The sequence below is a fragment of the Camelus ferus genome, chromosome 14, assembly GCF_009834535.1.
Source record: "Camelus ferus isolate YT-003-E chromosome 14, BCGSAC_Cfer_1.0, whole genome shotgun sequence".
NCBI lineage: Eukaryota > Metazoa > Chordata > Mammalia > Artiodactyla > Camelidae > Camelus > Camelus ferus.
The window spans coordinates 23429573-23450240 of NC_045709.1; the positions used below are offsets into that span (position 1 = coordinate 23429573).

The following is a 20668-nucleotide window of genomic DNA, read 5'->3' on the forward strand; positions in this document are numbered from 1 at the left end:
TAAATAAGAGATACGGATTTGGACCCCAAAAAAGTGTTTCATTAGAAAGTCATTGTGAGCAAATGTCAGCCCCCTTCCTCCCCAGGTCTCCTCCCAGGGGCCCATGGAGCCACGTCCTGCAGGGTCTCCTTCCCTGCGGGGCAGCCTCCACCCGGGACGTGGCACACACCTGCTTCAGGAGTGTTTCAGATACTTTTTCTGCGTAATCATTCAACACGCTGAATTTGAAGAACGCTTTCTGAATACCACGGTTTTTCCTGGTCAACCTCCTAAGCCTGTAAAGGGTTCTTTGTGCTGATCTTAGAAATGAAACACTAAACTTGATAACCCGTGGAGCATGATACACTATGTCAATTAAAAATAACAGCTTAGAGGAGAAAAAGCATTTACATTAATTACTTGAATAATTATTTCATTTCCATGGTCATCATATTAGGAATCCTAAGTATGTATTCTCTTCTATTTGAAGTTTTATTGAAATAGCCAAACAGTTCTTTTCAGGTCAGAGAAGCATGTTTAAGGGGCAGGATTTGTGAGTTTTTTCAGCTTATCTGACTGTTTCCCCAGTAAATTTTATTTGTTGCTCTTCCTATCATAAGTGCTAGAAAAGTAACGAGAATTACTTTAATACCCAAAACAGAGGCATAGCAAAGTGACTTGAACGGCAAATGCAAAAGTAATGAAGAAATCTATTAATATGAAGTCTTAGGAAAATGTCCTAGAATATAAATTGCCTTAGTTTGTTTCTTTTGTGCTATGTGGTACATTCCGGTTTTGTTAACATCAGGTCTGCACGCTGTGTGGTAAGTGTATTTATTGCTCACTTCTTCATCCCAAGAACAAGTACAGTGGCAGCGCTCCGTGTAAACTCTTCTCTGTCAGCAGACCACAGGCCGCCTGCAGCGGTCAAAGCCAGTGATAATCAGTCCATTTCGTCTTTACCTCGATAGAAGGTACATCTGCTTATTTGGGATAAGAGCCAGGGTTTCAGTGTAATTTCTTTAAACAAGAGATTGATGACAAGTCTGTTTACTAGTATAGATTTCTCTTTAGGTGGTCCCTTGATTTCACAGGTCTTTCATACTGGTAGGAAGGACTGTGCTCTTAACGCAGTGGTGTAATAATTTTATTATACTATGTCTACCTGCTAATGGGGGGGCTATAGCTCCAGTGGTAGAGTCATGCTTAGCATGCGTGAGGTCCTGGGTTCCATCCCTGGTACCTCCTCTGGGAATAAATGAGTAAACCTAATCACCTCCCCCAACCAAAAAAAAAAAAAAAAGGAAAAAGGAAACTAAATGTACCTGCTAGAGTTATTATTAACTGTAAAGGCCTTCAGTAGAATTTATTCTTCTTGATTTTGGAATAGTGTTCTTATTCCAGAACTTAATCATGATCCATTCTGAAAGCAAAAACAAGTTAAACTGACCCTAGATAGTTGTCTTCACTTTCAGCCTGAAACTGAAAATACGGATCAGTATAGAGCTGGTCGGTTTGGCAGTGGTTGTTAGACGTCGGGAATTCGTATTTGCGCGTGCCCTCCTGCTGCCTTTGTAGCTGCGTATAACCTCTTTACCTGTTTTTGGTTCTCTAGCAAAGCACCCCTATTTCTACCAGAAACTTTGCTCTTACCTCTACCTAGAATGCCCTTTCCCCACCCCCTTGGTAGCTTTTAATTATTCAGCTCTCAGCCCAGATGTCATGTCCTCAAAGACAACTCCCCAGAATAAGCATGTCTGACAGAAAGCCTGAATCTTGGCACACCACTTCATTGTCTTTTTATTCTAGTCGTAGCACAAGACTGAAAATTCTGGAATTACCTGACTGATTTGTTCACTTGCGCGTTATCTCTGTCCCACTGGATGTTGTCTACATCCCACTGGAATGTAAGTTCAGTGAAAGCACCCCGTGCCGCCCTCTGTCCGTAACCGCTGTGCTCCCAGCACGGAGACCGCACGTGGTCACGTGGGGGCACTTAGCGCAGTGCCGTCGTGACTCAGCGTCACATGCAGCCGTCTCAGAAAGCACCGTAGTAGACCAGAGAGACCTTTTGGCCTAAGAGGGTACCTGGATACAAAGTGTTCATGGTCTTTCAAATGGAGCTGTTACTACAAAACAAGATACACAGCACTGCAGTCTTCAAAGTGCAGCCGAACCTGCCGTAACCTCTCCCTGAGTCCAGACCAAAGTGCCTTAGCTAAGACTCTGGCAGGGCAGCTCCGTCTGGCACTAAACCCACATAGTCAGACTGCAGGACTGACCCTTGTTCTAAGTTCCACATGATACTGGGACAGCCTCCTGAAGAACTTCTTACTTCAGTGAGCTAATTCTGTTTGCTTTTTTGTTTTGTAACTATTTACAATGACTACGTGAAGATTATAACTATAGACAATAACTATATTGTCTTATAATAAAAGATAAGTTTTGAATGTTCTATAAAAATGTATCATTTTATGAATAACATCTGTTGTTCCTATTTTTAAAATTATCCATCTGATAAATTTGACTGATCCTTAGTACTTGACCTAACAGAAACAAACAATAACAAAAGAGATCAAATGCCCAGTATTAGCAATGAAAAGGAGAGCTCACCACACATCCTGCAGGCATCGGAGGGATAGAAGTGGAACACTGTGAGGTACTGGTTCCTATGTGACTGGGAGTTTGATAACTCAGACGAACGGACAAGTGCCTTAAGAAACAAAACTTACCGAAGCTAACGAGATGGGATAGAAATCTGAATGGCCCTTTATCAAAGGAACTGGATTTGTTATCAAAAACTTTCCCACAAAGAAATGTCCAGGCTCAGATGCTTTCACCGGTGAAACCTGTTCAAGCACACAGGGATGCAGAAATGCCCAGTTTGCACAGACTCTTTGAGAAAACGCAGGAAAAGGGAACAGTTCCCTCATGTGATGAGACCAGCACATCCCTGATGGCTGAAACTTGGCGAAGACCTAACAGGAAAAGTGGACTATAGACCACCTTTCCTCGTGAACAGAGATATGAAAATGCTTAACCGGATGGAGCAAAGCTCGTCAAGCGCTATATAAAATAACACATCACGACGAAGTGAGATTTATCCACAGAGTACAAAATTTGCTTAATAGTTGAAAACCAGTCAGTGCAGTCCATCTTAGTATTAACAGAATAGAAGAGGAACCAACACGATCATACCAGTTCATGCACACAAAGCATTTAACAAAATAAGCACTTTTGTGATAAAAGTTAGCAGGTAGGAATAGGAGAGAACTTCAGTCTGTGAAAGGCGTGCACAGAAAATTTAAAGATACATCCTGCCACAAGATGAAGTACTGGACGCTTTCCCCTTGAGGTCAGGAACCAGGCAAAGGACGTCTTCTTACCCCTTCTGTTTGACATTTTGCTGGAGATTCTAGAGATAAAAGCAATACAGGGGGAAAAGGGGAAAAGATGAGAAAGGAAGAAGTAAATCTGACTTTACCACAGATAATAGGACTAAGGAACTGACAACCAAATCACAGCCAAATCAAAGACGTGTAAGTGAATTTAGCAAGGTCTCCGGGTGGGAGATCAGTGTAGAAAAATCCATTGTGTTTCCGTATAATGGTAGCAAACTTTTGGAAAATGAATTTAAAATCAGTTCTTTTTAGATGGTGCCAAATGATATAAAAGAAGTAGGAATAAATTTAACAAAAAACATACACCAGAAACTTCAGACATTGCTGGTAGAAATTCAAGGAGACCTCAATAAATGGAGAAATACACCATGTTAATGGATTGAAGATTTGGTCGTGTTAAGATGTCACTTCTTCCCAAATTGGTCTAAAGATTCAATTTCCCCAAGCAGAAACCCAGTCGACTTTTTTTTTTTTTTAATAGAAATTAACAAGCTGATTTTAAAGAGTATATTTAAAAGCAAAGGCTCTAAACCACCCAGATCAATCCTGAAAAGCAGGAATAAATCTGGATACTCTGACACTACCTAACTTTAAGATTCTGCAGACCTGCAGTAGTGGTGACACTGTGACGTTGCCCTAAGGACGGACAGGTAGATCAGTGGAGGGGAGCAGAGTCCACACGTACATAGTCACAATTCTCAGTAAAGCCTCCAGCTCAGTTAATGAAGAAACAAAAGTCTTTTCAACAAATAACACTAGAACAAGGGATAGGATATTATGTATATGAAAAAGCCATAACCCTTGCCTCAGACCACATACAGAAATGTATTTGAGATGTATCTTACGTCTAAACATAAAAACTAAAGCCATGAAGCTTCTGGGAAAAAATATAAGAGAGTATCTTCAGGATCAGTAAGTCAGTTACTTAGGGCACTGAAAGCAGTGACCATTAAGGGAAAAAGAGTGATAATCAAAATTAACGGCTTCTGTGTATTAAGAAAATGAATAGGCAAACTGTAGGATAAGAGAAAATATTTTCCAAGCAGGTAATTGACAAAGGACTTGTGTCCAGAATATATAGTAGATCCATACAACTTAGTAGTTAAAAAAAATTAAAATCTAGATAAAAGAGTACAACAGACACATCAGAAGAGAAAATGTGTGAATAGGAGACAGCACTTGAAAAAGTGAGTTATCAGGGAAATGCACGTTAAAACCACAGAGAAGTACTGTTCTTCCAATAGAATGGCTGAAATTAAAAAGGTTGATGGCACCACATGGTGAGGCTGTGAAGGAACCAGAATTCACTTTGGAAAAAGGCTTGACAGTTTCTTATAAAGTCAGACAGACCTAACTGTTCCCTCCTGGGAATTTACCCAAGAGAAATGTTAAAGCATGTCAAAGACAACAGAGGCTGCGCAGGGAAGTTTGTGGGAGCTGCGCTGCACAAACAGTGCACACGCTTAGCAACACGGTGTCATGTGCGTGAATGTGCATCAAGAGGCTGAATCTCGTGCTGAGTCACCAAAACCACAGCAGAGGTGAGAGCTGTGTCTGCTGCCTTGATGGTGGTGGTGTGTTAGGGGGTGTGCAGAGGTTCAGACTCATCGAGATGTGTACATTACCGTGTGCAAGTTTTTGTGTGTTAAGTATACCTCAGTAAAGCTGGGGGAAAAAGAAAAAGTTTATGGCAGCTTAAGTCACAGTAGCCGAAAACTGGAGGCAGTAACGTGAACATCTGTCAGCAGGTGAATGGATAAACAGCTGTGTATTTATTCAAATGGGTCCAGCTCAGCAACAAATGGGAACGTGTCCTGATAGCAGACAACACAGATAAATCACAGAGCCACTGTGCCGAGTTATAGGAGATGATGGCAGACACAGACGACTTGATGCCATTTATTTGAATCTCTAAACCAATGAAAACTGTACGGCCCAGATTTGTGCATTGCAGTGCACGGGAGTCTTCCCCGAAAGAGCTGTGAATATTAATGACGAGTCGGGAGTGGGGGTGGGTGACTAGGGACCACGAGTGGCGGAACATGGGTAAGGCTGCACCCGAGTCATGTGTTGGGGGTAGTTTATTACAGGGTTCTCTCTGCTGTGTTTGAAATTATCCCTAATAAAAATGTTAAGAGGAGCAGTTTTAAGCAAAGTAAGAAATGTTTGGGTGTTGAACATGGCAGTATACTGATTGTCAACTTAAATAAAGGATAAAACAAATAAAAGCTCTTTAACGTTATTCCCTAAAATTGGGGGGGGGGGCGAGTGTTGAAAAGTCTGAGGGCTTTAGAGAGCTAGAGACGAGCCTTATGCCTACAACAAATGTAGCAGAAGCAGCAACATTTGAGGCAGCCCTTCTCAAACTATTAACAAAGAAGCCGTCTAGAAAAAAATGGGTGGAGATTTTGTCTACATTTAATTTTTTTTAAACTTTTTTTTAATTTGCTTTCCATGTGAGGACTGGTACAGATGACACTGAACGGTAGGTAGGTTTTTAGCGTGCTCAGTCCTGAGGTACTGTTGACAGTTTTTTAACTGGCAGAAATGTAGGCCTATGAATTATCTCAAAGCTTTATAAATGCATAAAGAGAAAAGGGAAGGCTGTTTATATGATATGAATAGCTTTTTAAGAGCTATACACTTGCAATATGGCCATAAACAATCAGAAAAATTAATTATGAATAAAAATCCTCTTGAAAAATGAGGATAATCATGAAGTTTTTATATAGTGATGCCTTTAGTATATATATATATTAAGTAAGCCAGCTTTCTTAGGAGAAAAAGTGATCCAAATCATAGTAATAACAATGTTAATACTTGTATATCTTTCTCCTTTAATTCTTATGTGATCTAAGAAAAAAACTGATATTAGGAGTTATAATAAAAAATTTAATATTTAATTTAATATTTAACAAATAACTGGTATATATTTTGTAATAAGAACTTAGCATCTGTTTTTAGGTTGTTTTGAGAATTCCGGTAGACACACAGCTGAATTCATGTTTGCACTCTTTTTAGCTGCAGAAGATCATCAGTAAACAGGATGACCTGAAGACAGCAGTAGCTAGTGCAACAGAATGCCAGGTATGTGCAATAAGCCGAACGTTTCCAAACAGACGTTATTTACAGTAGCTTCTCTATTCTGTTTGTTCAAATAAGTATTCCCAGATAGTCCAGAAAGTCATCAGTAACTTGACTTTTCTAAATATTTGAGTAGAATTGCTACATTCACGTGATCCGACCTCAAGAGGCTCCCAGAAGGATGTATGTAGGCAGAATTTTCCTCCCGTCACCAGCTCCCATGTGTTCTTCCAGACAGACTTCATGCGCAAACTCTGCCCCCCTTCCTGCGCCCCCGCTGATGGGCCTGACCTTGCCCTCCCCGCCCTCCGCGGTGCACCCCCTCTCTGGATTCCTGCTTACCCTCCACTGAACAGTGCCCAGAAGATTCTAGAAGCCCCCCTCTGCCTGAGCTCCACATGCTGCCAAGTAGCCTGCTTTCCCCCACGTCTTGTCCCGGCTGCCTTTTCACCCCTTAGATTCAAGGTTTTCGTGGGTCCTGTCAGGTGACAGCCACACTGCCTACCGCTGTGTGTGGGAGGCAGGCTGGACCAGCACCTGAATCCAGCACTTCTCTCTCAAACTATATGGTTTAAACCCTTTTGTTGTTTAGTTGCTGCTGATAATCTTTTTAGTGGTTCTGTGTTATTATTTTTGTTTATTTTCTGGGAGACTGGAAGGAGGAAGGGTCTGTGGATCTGCATCACTCATTACCTTGAATGGAATCCTCACCTGTTAATTTTATCATTAGGAAAAGCTAGCGTTTTTCAAATTTCCAACATTCAGCAGAAGGTCCAAGGCTTTCCTGCTTTGATTCTCTCCATCCTGCTTCATTAGAAAATGCTAGGAGGTCACATTTTGAAATAACTAGTTTCACTATTCTGAGCTCTCTCTTTGGCCCACTGCAGTTGTGCCCACAGCTGAAGTCCCCCTGGAGCGATTCCGGTGTGTTAGCCCTCGGTGTTTTTCTCCTGCTCGAGCGAAGTCCGTAGAGAACGGTGCTATGCAGAGTAATAGAATGTTATTTGCCGTTGTTGTTACGAGAATCTTTTGTGGGTATTGTCCTAGGAGTTCTAGGCTGCTGTGTCCATTTTTGTTCTTGGTTATGATTACCTAAAATTATTATACCCTTTTTTTGTAGGAAACAACAGTGAAAGAACCTGAGATTAACACAACCCTTCAGCTACGTTTCTTTGGGACAAAAGGGGAAAAAAAACTGCATTATAAAGAGTTTCGTAAGTAAGTGCGAATACTTATATTCATTTAGGGAAATTTTATAGGTAAGAGGTAAAGAAACAACTGAATGCATTCGTGCCCCAGGACTGCAGACCGTTAAGCCACATACTGTGCGGAATTCGTCTGAGAGCAAACCCTGTGAAATGTAAACTAAAGTTACTATGCTAAAAAACATCTAACTTACTATGAAAAATAATACTCGTGTATAGACTATAATAATTATATTTAGTAACGTACTATAACAGTTGGTTCTTAATTTAAAACAAACCTGCCCAACTTAACGTCAGACAATGACCATTTCCTATTGCCATGAGTCTTTGGGTCCAATGGGTGGTTCCCCGATGGGGGCAGGGTCGCCCTTCTGGACTGCACAGGCGCACGCGGCGGCCGCTGCCGCTGGTTGGCTGCCCCAGCCCTGGCTCCGGCGCCACCCGGGGGGCTCAACCGGGCAGCTCCGCTCGGCGGCGCAGTCTCCGGGCCTCCTGCACAGGGGTCCACGGCGTTTCTCCGTGACGACTTCTCAGCGGTGCCTTCACAGCCTGAGACGGGTGTGTGTGGATGTGTCAGTATGCAGCGCGGGTGTCTGTCAGTGTTACACCAACAGTGTGTTTACCCACCCTGAGCTGACTGCTTTACCTGTGAAGTGGGCCTAGCACTTACAGGGTGTGAGATGCGGGGCCCTCCTGCCTCCTCAGGCGGATGAGCAGCAGTGGGCCAGCAGTGAGCAGCAGCGAGGCCACCTGAGAAAAGAGGAGAGCTCGAGAAGAGACACAGGCGTGAGGCCCTGTGGCTGGTAAAGGACCTCGGTCCTGCAGAGCTGTAAATAAGCATGAAGTGGGAGAGTGGCCAGGGAAGTGTGTGCCCACCTGGGGGAGAGTTCGCTCACCGGAAGACCCAACTTCAGTTAACCCTGCGAGGGGAGGCCCTGAATGGAGGCCTGGGGAGGGTACCTGTTCAGACGTGCCCATCACTCTCTCCGGATGATGGGTGACGGTAAAGGGAGGACTTTGTGAGGGAGGGGACCGCTGGGATTGCAGGCAAGAAATGGGCTAGCGTTGTGGCAAAAAGGATTTCCAAGTGGGAGAGTTTCCAAGACATAGGAGATAAGATCGTAGGGCTTTAGTGACTGTTTCAAGTTGCTTCTAACTTTAATTTTCCTTAAACAGAATAATTTCATCTAGAATTCTTCCTTTAAATTTTTTTTAATAGGAGTTTCTGTAAATAATAGGCCCTGAGAAATCTGTCATGCCATCATGCAATTAAAAAAAAAAAGGTCCAGTTAATAGAGACTGCTTTAAATGCAGTTTTTCAGGAGCTTATCTCTTGAATAGAGCAGAGTGCCCCTGAAGTTAAAATTATAGGTGTGCTGGGCTAGACTGTGATAATCATAGTATATCTTTAAAATTGTGCGTACGTCATAAAGTAACAAAAAATAGCTTCCCTGTATAATTTTTTTCACCATCATACTGGCCAAATTAATCATCGAAATTCCACAATAAGCATTCAGTGTGCTATTTGCAGCTTTTAATTTGTTTTTATGGGAGTGTGATGGGTAACCCTTCCTCATAAAGAGTTGTTTACCTTTTCTCTTCCATCCTTTGTCTCAGCCTCCTTCTTACAGCTTCTCTGATAAAGGACATTGTTTTATAAGATACAGCTTGTAAGTCTCTAGGAAAGGCACTGAAGGAGACAAAGTGTTCCCACCTGGGTCCTCGGACTCCTTAGTCAGCAGGAACTGACACAAGGCCAGACAAGGAGTTCAGGGAGGCTTTACTGGGACTCGTGCTGCAGTAGGAGGGAGCGAGAACCGGTGACAGGTGCCCCTGCTCTGTCCCCGAGGGGGTCAGGGCGGGCCCCGGGGGTGGGCCAGAGGGGTGGCTCTACTATAAATTCTTCAGTTCAGTGTTTATGTCCAGTAGCATGTTCCAGACTCTGACGTCATAATGAGATGTAGTTTTAGACTTAGGCAAGGTTATTATCATTAAGCATATGTAATATTTCTCAAAAGTAGTATAATCAGTTGAGAGCAGCTGTATAGTTTAACAGCAACTAAGTTTGTAATATTTCAACCTCAGATGGAGCCCAAAGAAGGAGGAAAGGAACAAGTTAGTAATGCTTTTACTCTGTATTTTCTACTCCTCTAGTCACTGTGCATTCATCTGCAAGCAAAGCCTCCCTTTAACAGTCCTTGCAAGACAGCACTGACTGCCAGCACAGCACACGGAACAGCGAAACAAAGGACAAAGCATATCAGTCAGAGCTTTTGTGGATCAGTCCAAACTTGAAATGCTTCAAATTTTAGATGAAATTCTGCTTTGACCCAGAAAGATACACAACATTGATAAATAAATCTGTGTATCCAGTACATTCAGAAAAGGCTGCGGGTAACAGACTCTTACCTCCCACATAGATAGACGCCTAAAGTCAAACTCCCTCTTCATGCTTTTAAGTTCTGTGGGGTGATCAAAATCTAAAGCAAGTCAATTTTTAACAGCAGCAGTGTTTCTCCAGCTGAACGAGAACATTCCTGTTGGTCTCCCCGTGTGCGTTTCTGTTAAGTTGTGGCATGACCAGTGGTGCGGCCCCCTGGACATGTGGGAAAGTGAGCAGAGGGTCTGCCACAGAGTGAAACTCATGCACATAATGATTCTTCTCACATGATTTAGGTTATAAATAAATGAAGTGCGGCATTTCTGGGTTCTCATTCAAAGAAAATATTTTTTAATCTGATATCCCTTCAACTTGCACCTTTCCCAGGAAGCTGTAGATGACAGTTTGATCAAAGCGCCATGTTGTTTTTATTTAAAAAAATAATATTGAGTCATACAGACATATGTTATGGTCCAAAAGATTATAAGCATTTTTAGGTAAATCTAAGCTTTTGATGTAAGGCCATTGGTTACACTGATAAACTTTGGTATCTGGAAACTGTTAGGAGCCATTATTTATCATTAATATTCTAAAAGCAGTATTCTAACTGAAATTTGAGTTTCTCTGACTAGTGATGGTTTTTCTGTATTTGAAAAAAATTTATTTTCTGTATAGTCTTGTTTTCTCTGGATGTACCAGAGCAGCATCTTACAGGTTTCTAAGTCTTGAAGTTTATCAGGATGCAGGTTGCCAAGCGTAACTTGCACAGCCAGGTTGGGTGCGGGCCGCCGGGTCAGAGCACTCACCCGCAGGGCCGCAGCCCAGGTCCAGCACATGAAGCCACAAGCTGCTTACATCCATCTCATATTTTAATGTCTAGATTTATGGAAAACTTACAAACCGAGGTCCAAGAAATGGAGTTCCTGCAATTTTCTAAAGGTTTGAGTTTCATGAGAAAAGAAGACTTTGCAGAGTGGCTCCTTTTCTTCACTAACACTGAAAATAAAGACGTTTATTGGAAAAATGTGCGAGAGAAGTTGTCAGCAGGAGAGGTTGGTATCCCTTTTTATTATGCTCATGATGCAGATGAAATAACGCTAATGTATTTATAAAATTAAATAACTTAATTACTAATCAAAACTAAGATTAATCAAAACTAAGCTGCTCTCTGTTATTTGAGTGTAAGATCGAATTGAGGAATGTTCTTCACGTACTGTTTTCTTACTAAGGAAGCGCTGCCTAGGACAGACCCCGTGTAGTGGCCACGACCGTGCGCCCAGTGCAGGGGGGTGCACCATCGCCCGCCACCTTCTCATATCTGGGAAGCTTACCTGGCCGGTGCAGATCCACAGGATAGAAGAGTTAAAAGTGTGAGCGGCGGCCGTTCTCTTTGCATATGATGTGATTACAGGCGAATAGAACCCAGGAGAATCAAACTGAAAAACCATCAGAAGTTGCATTCAGCACAGTGCGTGTCACAGTGCTTCTCTCTCGGGAGCAGCTGTGCAGACGACAGGCCAGAAAGTGTAACAGCGCATGTGTGTGCAGGTGTGTGCGTGTGTGTGTACACAGATACTGCGGGAAGTGATGACTGCTAAGCTGTTAATAATGGTTAGTGTACAGTGCGAAGATTTCAAGTGATTTTTACTTTATTGTTGCAAATTTTTTTTGAAATGGGCATGAGTTTTTATATAATTTTTAAAGCTATCTCTGTAGTGAGAAAAAAAGATAATAAAATATAAGAAAGATGTCATTTCAATAGAGATATATAACAATTAGAAATAAATTTAACAAGAAATACATAGAAAACTCTTTAAAGCCTTGATGGATGTAAAAGAAAACTTACCTAATTACAGAGACATCCCGTTACTGAGTGGAAAATCTTAGCATTACAAACACAGCAGTTGTCCCCTACGTTAGTCTGCAAATGTAGTGTTAAATGAGTCTGAACAGCACAGGTTCTCTGCCCTCACACATCAGGTCTGAAACCCTGTGGCTGACACAGGGGAGGTCGCCTTCTCAGTCATGCTGTTTCCCTTGTGGCCCGTGGGGGACCGGACTCTGAGGCCCCGCCCCTCAAAGCCCCACCATCTGGAAGAAACGCCACCCTCCGAGGCTGCGCAGGAAAACAAGGACTGAGTCACTGTCCAGCAGTGAGCGTTTGAGCCCGGATGTGTCACGTGGCTGCTGGCCAGACAGATGGCATGACACACCTGACTACGTGGAGGAGGGGACGTACAGGAGTCAAGAGGGAACCAGAGCTTCACTGAAAGTGCTCTGGGGTTCTCAGGAGCGGGCCAGACAAGCCACTGGAGTCTGTGAAACTTCGGGGGGCAGGGGTGCCTGGAAATTCCTGCCCCGTCCCCATACTTTTGCTGTGAACCTAAAACTGCTCTAAAAAAATTAAGTCTTTAAAAAAAGAAAACGCTGAGATAGTAAGATGTGTCACCAAATATTGGAACCAAAGTGTTACCAACAGTGAATCTGACTGACAAATCAGTTAAACAGACTATCAAGTCGGAAAGAGATACAGTTACACTGGGAAACTTGGTGTGTATAAACTCAGATTGCGACGAGCTGGGTGAGAGAAGAACCAGGAGGAAATGGCACTGGGACAGTTCACTGGCCATCAGAGGGGTACGTGGACGTGGACCTCTGTCCCTCTCAGGCCTCGGGTGCATTCCGCGCGGGTCAGAGTTAGGAGGAGAACGACACTGAGGACGTACAAACACTGGAGCGGTGTCCTAGCATGCGTGCTAAGCAAAACCCAGAGACTTCCAGCGAAGTGGTTAAATTACCATCTAAAATTTAAAAGTCTGTTGCCTCCCTCATCCCCCACAAACTATACTCAAAGTCAAAGGAAAAAGGAAAAATTAACAAAATGAGGGGAGATACTGGTCTCCCGTTTAATAAGCCAATTTCTTTAATTTATAGTGAGATACTAAAAAATCAGGAGTTGAAGGGTCTTTCTACCCTATTTAATGTATAATGGGGTCTTAAAAATCAATGTGCTAATTACTCAGCGTCTGGACTTCATGTACTTGCAAGACGCGTGTACCACTGCACCTCCTCACAGGCATCGGCTGGGTCAGAGGCAGAGAAGCCTGTCATTCCCGGGTCAGTGGCAGCACAGGCCTCAGGTTTGTCCCCGTCCGCCGAGGCCCACGCGGCGGGTCTGCGCTACAGCCAGGGAGCCTGGGTCTTCCGTGACCGGCAGCGGGCGAAGCTGTCCTCTGCCCTGAGGGAGCCACGTCTCGTTCCGGGCTGCTGACTGTGCCGACGTCCTGGGAGGGACCATCCAGAGCAGAGAGGAGGCAGCCCCGGTCTGGAAGATGTGCAGAACACGCGGCGCGCTGTCTCCCAGCTGCAGGGCCCTGGCGCCCATCAGACGTCTGGGCGGAGGACACAGGGGAGTCCACAAATGACCGAGAAACGTGTGAGTGAGAGGTGGTTAACTGTGTTACGGGTAGAACCGTACGGAGGCCAACACCGACGACGTACCACTTCTCACCAACAGTGAAGCAAAAACATCAGCAACTTTGCACCTAGTGGCTGCTTCGAGGTCATGATGCTGAGAAACAGCCACTCTTGTTTGTGTGGTGAGCGTGAAGCCGGGTGTAGAAGTGTGTGGCGAGGACGCTCCCGCCGTGCGGGTCGGGGGGTGTGCGTTTCATAGGCATGGAACGTTTCCGGAAGGATCCGGAAGGACGCGGGGCTCAAAGAGGGAAGAGCTCTTCTCATTTTTCATTTGTTGTGCTGTTGGGGTTTTTATTTACCATGTGTACATATTCTTCAAAAAGTTAAATTGTAAAAAATAAAATTTGATAAACTCACAAACACTGAAACTTGAATAAGACACCGCATGTGCAGAGGGCGTGGTCCTGAAGGTCTCTGCAAAGAGAAACTTTTTTTCAGGTCAGGAAGAATTTACTTTCAGAATAAGAATTTTTATACTTTTACTTTTTCAGTGGAAAACTAGCTAAAAGGTTTTCAAAAAATTAAAAAAAAACATTTTGTTTGTTTTGTTTTTAAGTGCATAGGTTTTAAATATACTTCAGTTTAAAAAAAATCAGATGGACCAAGGTTTAAGTTCTGATCACCCCATTCGGCAGACCGTAGGCAACACGCTTGATACCGGGAGGGCTGCCGCCCACGCAGAGGGCAAGGCCGCGCTGCAGCCCAGCAGGCCCGGCCAGCCCCGGACCCGGTGCCCTGACTCGGGGCTGTGTCCCCGGGTGAAACTGAGCAGAAAGGAGGAGCCGGCCCCCAGCTGGACGTGGTAGCCACCTCAGGCTGCTCCAGGCTTAAACAGCAAGTGTGTGTTCTCAGTTCTGGAGCCTGGAGGCCAAGGTCCAGGTGCCAGCGTGCTTAGTTTCCGGTGAGGTCTGCCCAGCCGGCCAGCAGCTGCCTCCCCACACGGCCATTTCTCTGTGTGCACACACAGGTGAGAGCGCTCCAGCGGCTCCTCCTTCTGTCACCAGGACCTGTCCTGTCAGAACGGGGCCCACCCCAGGGCGTCTTCTAGCCACAACTACCTCTGCACAGGCCCCGCCCCCAAATACAGCCACACAGCCGGTGGGGGGAGGGTGGGGAGCGGGGTGGTCAAGGCTTCAGCATGGGGCCTCTGAGGAGACGGAGGTGAGTCCACAGCACAGGCCCGCCTCCTGGCACCCTGCGCTCCTGGCTCCGGGCGGCCCCGCTGGCACAGCGTGCAGCCAGACCCAGCGGCCCCGCTGGGTGCCCCCCTGGGGCCCCTCCTCTGCTCTGAAATCTGTAGTTCTGTTCTTACTCTGCATCTCAGAATTTCTGACAGGCATGCTTAGAAAGATACAAGTTCGTAGACTTGATAGAAAAGAGGACTCACATTATATTCTTAAGATTATCCTATTTACAAAATTGTAATAAAAAGTCACTTTGTTATTTCATTAGAGCATTAGTTTGGATGAGTTCAAGTCCTTCTGTCACTTTGCGACCCACCTGGAGGACTTCGCCATCGCCATGCAGATGTTCAGCTTAGCTCATCGCCCTGTCCGGCTGAGTAAGTCGTGCGAGTCATTCAGTGTCGTCGTCTGTACGCAGTGTTGCTCTCTTCTTTAAGTAGTTATACCAGTCAGGGACCACTTACGAGCAAGACAAGTGATCGGCCATTCAGTCAGTTCAGTGTGAGGGTTCTCCGTGTTTGGCACCAGCACTCATGTTTCAACAGTCACCTTACCTGCTTTTACTTTCTAATTTTTCTGCTGAGAAGCAGAAGGAAATATTTAAATATCTGCGTTCAAAACATCGATGAGATTAGAATAACCTGCTTATCTTGCGTTTACTTCCATGACATTTCTCAGCTAAATTTATTATTTGAACGTGTTCTTGATGAGTATTTTTGTTTTTGTTTTACTTCCCAAATAATAAGTATATAGATGTTTTTGCTTCTCAAATAATGAGAATTTAGACTTAGACTATTTTACTTGATCGATGAGCTTTTGCATTTTCTCTCTGTAGCGGAGTTTAAGAGAGCTGTGAAGGTAGCCACGGGCCAGGAGCTCTCAAACAATATTTTGGACACCGTCTTCAAGATCTTCGATTTGGATGGTGATGAATGTCTCAGTCACGAAGAGTTTCTTGGGGTGTTAAAAAACAGGATGCATCGAGGCTTATGGGTAACAGACTTTGAATAATTACATGCTTTTATGTCATTAAGTGAACAGAGTTTGAGGAAATGTGTAGTCCTCAGTGGGGTTCTCATTTTCTAAGGAGATTACAAGCTCTAATTACAACACTGAAATACCTCCCACAGATGGGTCCACCATTCTTCTTTGCTTTTTTTTTTTTTAATGTATGAATCTAACCAGAAACTACTATTGAGAAATCATAGCCTAGAATTTTGCTCTGGGCTCCGTACGTGGACACCTATGTCCGGGCCCCAGCTGTGTCACTCACTAACTGCCAGGTCTGGCAGAGCCACTTAATTCTTCTGAGCCTTGGATTCCTCGTCTGCATAATGAGGACAATGGTGGAACCTGCCAGAGAGTTATTATGAGAATTAAGTGTGAAATATTTGGTGGCTGACACACGTGAGTAAATGTTGGCTGGTGTCCTCATTCACTCAGACTCGCATGGTGGTCTGTGACTATGGGACAAGTCAAACTCAGAATTTTGTTTAGATTAGAATCTGCTAGAAACACACAGGGACGCAGCGTGCAGGTTGAAGACGGTGGTCCAGGAGGACTACCTGCCACGTGAGTAGGTGATCAGCCAGGACGGTGGAAGGGAGAACCAGAGAAAGAAGCTGGAGGGGTCATGAAACAGTTGTTTATTACAACCTAGAGGAGCAGGTTCATCTTCCTGCTGCAAACACCACTTACGAAAAATGAACAAATGCTAGTTTCCACTAGCAAACATGTTTTACAGCCTTGTGGTTATTCATCATTAGGCATCACATTCCTGGAAATTCAGCCGACCTTCCCAGATAACAACTTAGTGTCCTCAGCAGCCTCTTTGCCATTTCTCAAAAAATGTGTTAAACAGGAGAGCTGCCCGTCGGTGGTAGGAGAGGGTCACAAGTGCCCCTTGCAGTAGGCCTGCGCCTCCGCCCGGCGGGCCCCGCAGCGCAGGGGCCACGTGCTGTCTGGCCTGTGCTTCCCGCTTAACTGGCGGGGGCCGTGACCGCGCCCACTTGTCTGAATTGTAGTGCTGCTTCTTCAGACTTCTCAGCAAGTGTATGGTCACCTATAGTGTCTTCTAAGTTTTAGCCAAGGTTAAATCAGAGTTTAAGGCTTGCAGTTTTTATTCCACATAGCTAAGTTCACAAAAACCAGAAATGTTATAAAACATTATAAAAGGAAAAGAGTATCAATCACATTTTTAAGCCAATGTATGAAAGAGACCACCCAGGGTCTCTGCCGTCTCCTTAGGGAGGATGCTGTCCGTTCCATAGTAGCCGGAGGGTGTTCTTACCTCACGTCCTCTTCTCGCCTTTCACGCTTACTTTGCAGCTTGTGTTGCGATCAGCTTTACCCCGGAATCCACCTCAGGTACCTTCGGAGTCACGGGGGGAACACACAGCAGCGAAGTGCATGTGAACCGTGTTTAACTTTGCAGACAGTGACCCTCTAATTCTTACTTTTGGTTCACAGGTACCACAGCAACTAAGCATTCAAGAATACTGGAAGTGTGTGAAAAAAGAAAGCATCAAGGGAGTAAAAGAAGTCTGGAAACAAGCTGGCAGAGGCCCTTTATAGACAAGATAACATGGGAATTGCTTTGCTCCGAGAGTCAGAGTTGGGGATTTTTTCCAAGTCCTGGATGTTTATGGTCCAAAGTCCTCACTCTTTTCCTTTGTGATATAAAGATGCCTCGTCTTTGCTTCTGATTCAGTAGTTTCTTAGTCCGATTTCATTAAAGAGCTTAGTAAAAAGAAAAGAAGTGTTCTTTTACGAAGACAAATAATTGGATTCTGTCAGAAGCCTGGGGTTGAAATAAGGCTTTGACTTTGATAAGATGGAACACCTAGTACTCACTGATTTCTCAGCACCGAGTGTTTTCTGGGAGAGTCCACAAGTATCCGCCAGAAACGTCCCTGACACACGAGGCCAGGACCCAGCCTGCACGCCCTGGAGGTCCTGTGAGGACCCGTTTGCTTCAAACACTTCAGGTTTTCTCATCTGCACCTTACATCTCATGAATTCTCGTGTGTTTTATTTCAGGGAGCTGTGTGTTAGTTGTCTTAAAAAATAATATTTAAATTTCAGGATTCTATCTGGAGACAGAACCAACTATAAAGATAAAAAATTACAGAGGTGCGTTTTGCATTTTTATATGTGCTGTTTTAAAACTACTATTTTTAACGAAATACTCTCATTCATTGACAACCTCACTAGTTTGTATTCTTGAAATCTAGTGTAATTAGGAGAACCTTGATCACAAGATAAGGGTCTCTTGAGATATATGGGCTATGGGTAAATGTTTAAAATGGTACTAGAAATTAATTGGCATTAATTGTAAAATGGCATATTTTAAACATGGCAAAGAAAAATTATTTTTTAATATGCTTCTCAAATAAGACTACTGCAGATACTTAAACCGTGGTCCACTCGGGATAAAGAGCTGATTCCAAGGTGGGGCAGGGGAGGTTCAAGATGAGCCTGGACCGTCAGAGGCGAGGGGGCGGCGCTCTTGGAAGATGAGGGCCAGCCAGGAGTGGGGTGGGCGGGGCATCCTGGCCGGGTCTGGGACAGCTTGAGCATCACAGTGATCAGTGCAGTGAGGGATCGCAGCCTGCTGAACGAAGTGAGAGAGTTCATGAGCTTCCTCCGCAAATTGATTGATTGACTGACTGGCTATCTGACTGACTGACTGATTGATTGATTGATTGATTGATGGAGTAAGAGGAGCCTCTCCTTACCATTGTGAAGGGATAAGGCCTTGTAACGTGAATGAATCTGCTAACTTGGAAGGCTCTCTTGTAATTTAATGGTTGAGATTGACAAGTGGTGGTAAAAGCTTTTGTCCAGTTATTTTTAAAAAATCGCCAATTAGATAAAAAATTGTTCTAACTCATTATTTTATAAATAATTTTTATTTATCTTATTATAAAAACCAAACCAAGACAAAAAAAAAGACAATGCTAAAAAAATAAAAGTACAGGCCTGCCGCCCGCACCCTTTCTCTGTTAGCCACAGAAATGCCATCTGACTCTCTTTGCCTGTCTGCCTGGCTGACGTTGTGGGTGAAGATCAGGATATAAAAAGCAAAAAGTTAGGGGGTTTTCTGGTGTCTTCAGTCTCACCGTAACCGTTCCAGCCCCTCGCCTGGCACGGCTCTTGCTGCCCACCGATCCCTGTACCCCACCTCTGTGGGGCTGCTTCCCCTGTGCACCACTCCCCCAGCCCATGCACTCGCCACCCCTCCTGACCACAATGCTTTTTCCTTTCTTGTCCTGGTGAAATTCTGGGTGTCAGATCCCTGTCCACAGATCGGGTTTGTCTCTGCCAAATGTACATCAGAGCTGGAGCCATGCCTCAGTCATGTCTACATCCCAGCCTGGCAGGGTCAATCCCACATCCTGCAGATGCTTGTTGAATAAAAGGAGGAGGAGAAGGAGGTCAGATGGCTTGTGAGACCTGCCAGGTTGCAGGTGACGAAAAGCAAAGGGTCCTGCCGTCACAGGACCTAGAGTCTAAAGTGAAGATGACGTTTTAAATATTCAATGCAAATTGAGACAAAAAAATGGAGCACTGCTGGGGAACGAAAGAGTAGCCTTTCTTAAGCCAGAGTGTTCAGGAGGGTGAGAGAGCAGCTTTCAGTTCTTCAGAGTCAAGAGATGTTCTACCACAAAAAAAAGTCTGAAAATGAATCATTCATTTTTTGTCATTATCATGTAATTGCTGCAAAACAACCTGGTCCCATTTGAAAAGAATCTGGATCACCTTTGTGTGAAATAAGCAATCTGGACTGGACGGTGTCTCTTCTCCGGAGGCGGGAACACCGACTCGGGAGCACTGGCCTTCCTAACGCCCAGGTCCTAAGGTGTGAACGCCAGTTAACGAAGGGGCTCCACGTAATCAAGAGGAAGTGCGTTAGTGCGGCCGGGAGGCTTGTCTCAGGAGCTGACCCTGGGCTTCCCTTGGAAACCATGCCAGCAAGAAGAGAATGGAATGAAATATTTAAGAGAGTTGAGAGAAAAAAGCCCACCAACCTAGAATTCTGTATCTGTCAATATTCCAACTCAAAAGCAAAGCAAACAAAAACTCAGGACTTTCTCAGAGGAATAAAAATTGAGGCAATTTGTCACTAGGATACCTGTTTCACAAAAAAAAAAAGTTACATTCTTCAGGAAGAAGGAAAATTACATAGCTCAGAAACTTGGCTCTACATGAACAAAAGGGGGGCTTTAGAGAAGGAATAAATGAAGGTAAAAAATAAAGTATTTTGTTTTTCCTATTTGGGGGGCAGGTAATTAGGCTTACTTATTTTTAGAGGAGGTGCTGGGGATTGAACCCAGGACCCTGTGCACGTTGAGCATGTGCTCTGCCGCCGAGCTACACCCTCCCCCCGTTTTTCCTTCTCTTAACTGATCTAACAGGTAACAGTGTGTTCGGGATAAGCATAGCAACAACGTAGTGGGCGTCACAGCTCGTGGGCAAGTGAGGTGAAGGGCGGCCGTGCTGCGGGGGGGGGGGGGGTGCGGAATGCCCTGCTTTAACGGGCCTGCGCTGCTCCGGAGGTGCATCCCCCGTGTCATTGGAAAGGACGAGAGCTGGTTGTAAACGTGCACTGCAAACTCCAGGACGCCCACCAAAGAAATACGTGGCCGGTGAGGCTGCTTCCAAAGCGTCCCACGGCAGTGAAGGCTGGACCCTCACCAGGGTCCCGAGGCTCCGACTGCCCCGCCGCTGACTCCGCACGCAGCCTCGCCGTCTGCCCCCCTCCCTGCTCGGCCGTCGCAGCCATCCCGTTCTTCCCGCAGCCCCCGAGCGCTCACTCCGGCGTCAGGACGCTGACGCTTGCTGCGTGCGCTCTGTGCTGTTCCGACGCGGGTCCTCCCTGGCCTCGCTCCTCCCGGCGGCTCTGCGCTCTGCTCGGTTACGCTGTCCCAACGAGCGTCGGGGACCAGCCTCCACCCT

General features: G+C 44.8%; 1 protein-coding gene across 4 annotated transcripts in view; it reads left to right on the plus strand.

Moving 5' to 3' along the window:
• Positions 1–17839, plus strand: part of MICU2 (mitochondrial calcium uptake 2) — a 70734-nt gene extending 52895 nt beyond the window's left edge. For 3 of the 4 annotated variants that reach the window (XM_032496480.1, XM_032496481.1, XM_032496478.1), the window contains 6 exons: positions 6402–6467; positions 7585–7682; positions 10930–11101; positions 14979–15096; positions 15546–15703; positions 17180–17839. In XM_032496480.1, the coding sequence (XP_032352371.1) occupies positions 6402–6467; positions 7585–7682; positions 10930–11101; positions 14979–15096; positions 15546–15703; positions 17180–17284 (717 nt within the window). In that variant the 3' untranslated portion in view covers positions 17285–17839. The remainder of the gene's footprint in view (positions 1–6401; positions 6468–7584; positions 7683–10929; positions 11102–14978; positions 15097–15545; positions 15704–17179) is intronic. The other variant, XM_032496479.1, reaches the window with a different exon arrangement.
• The last annotated feature ends 2829 nt before the right edge of the window (positions 17840–20668 follow it).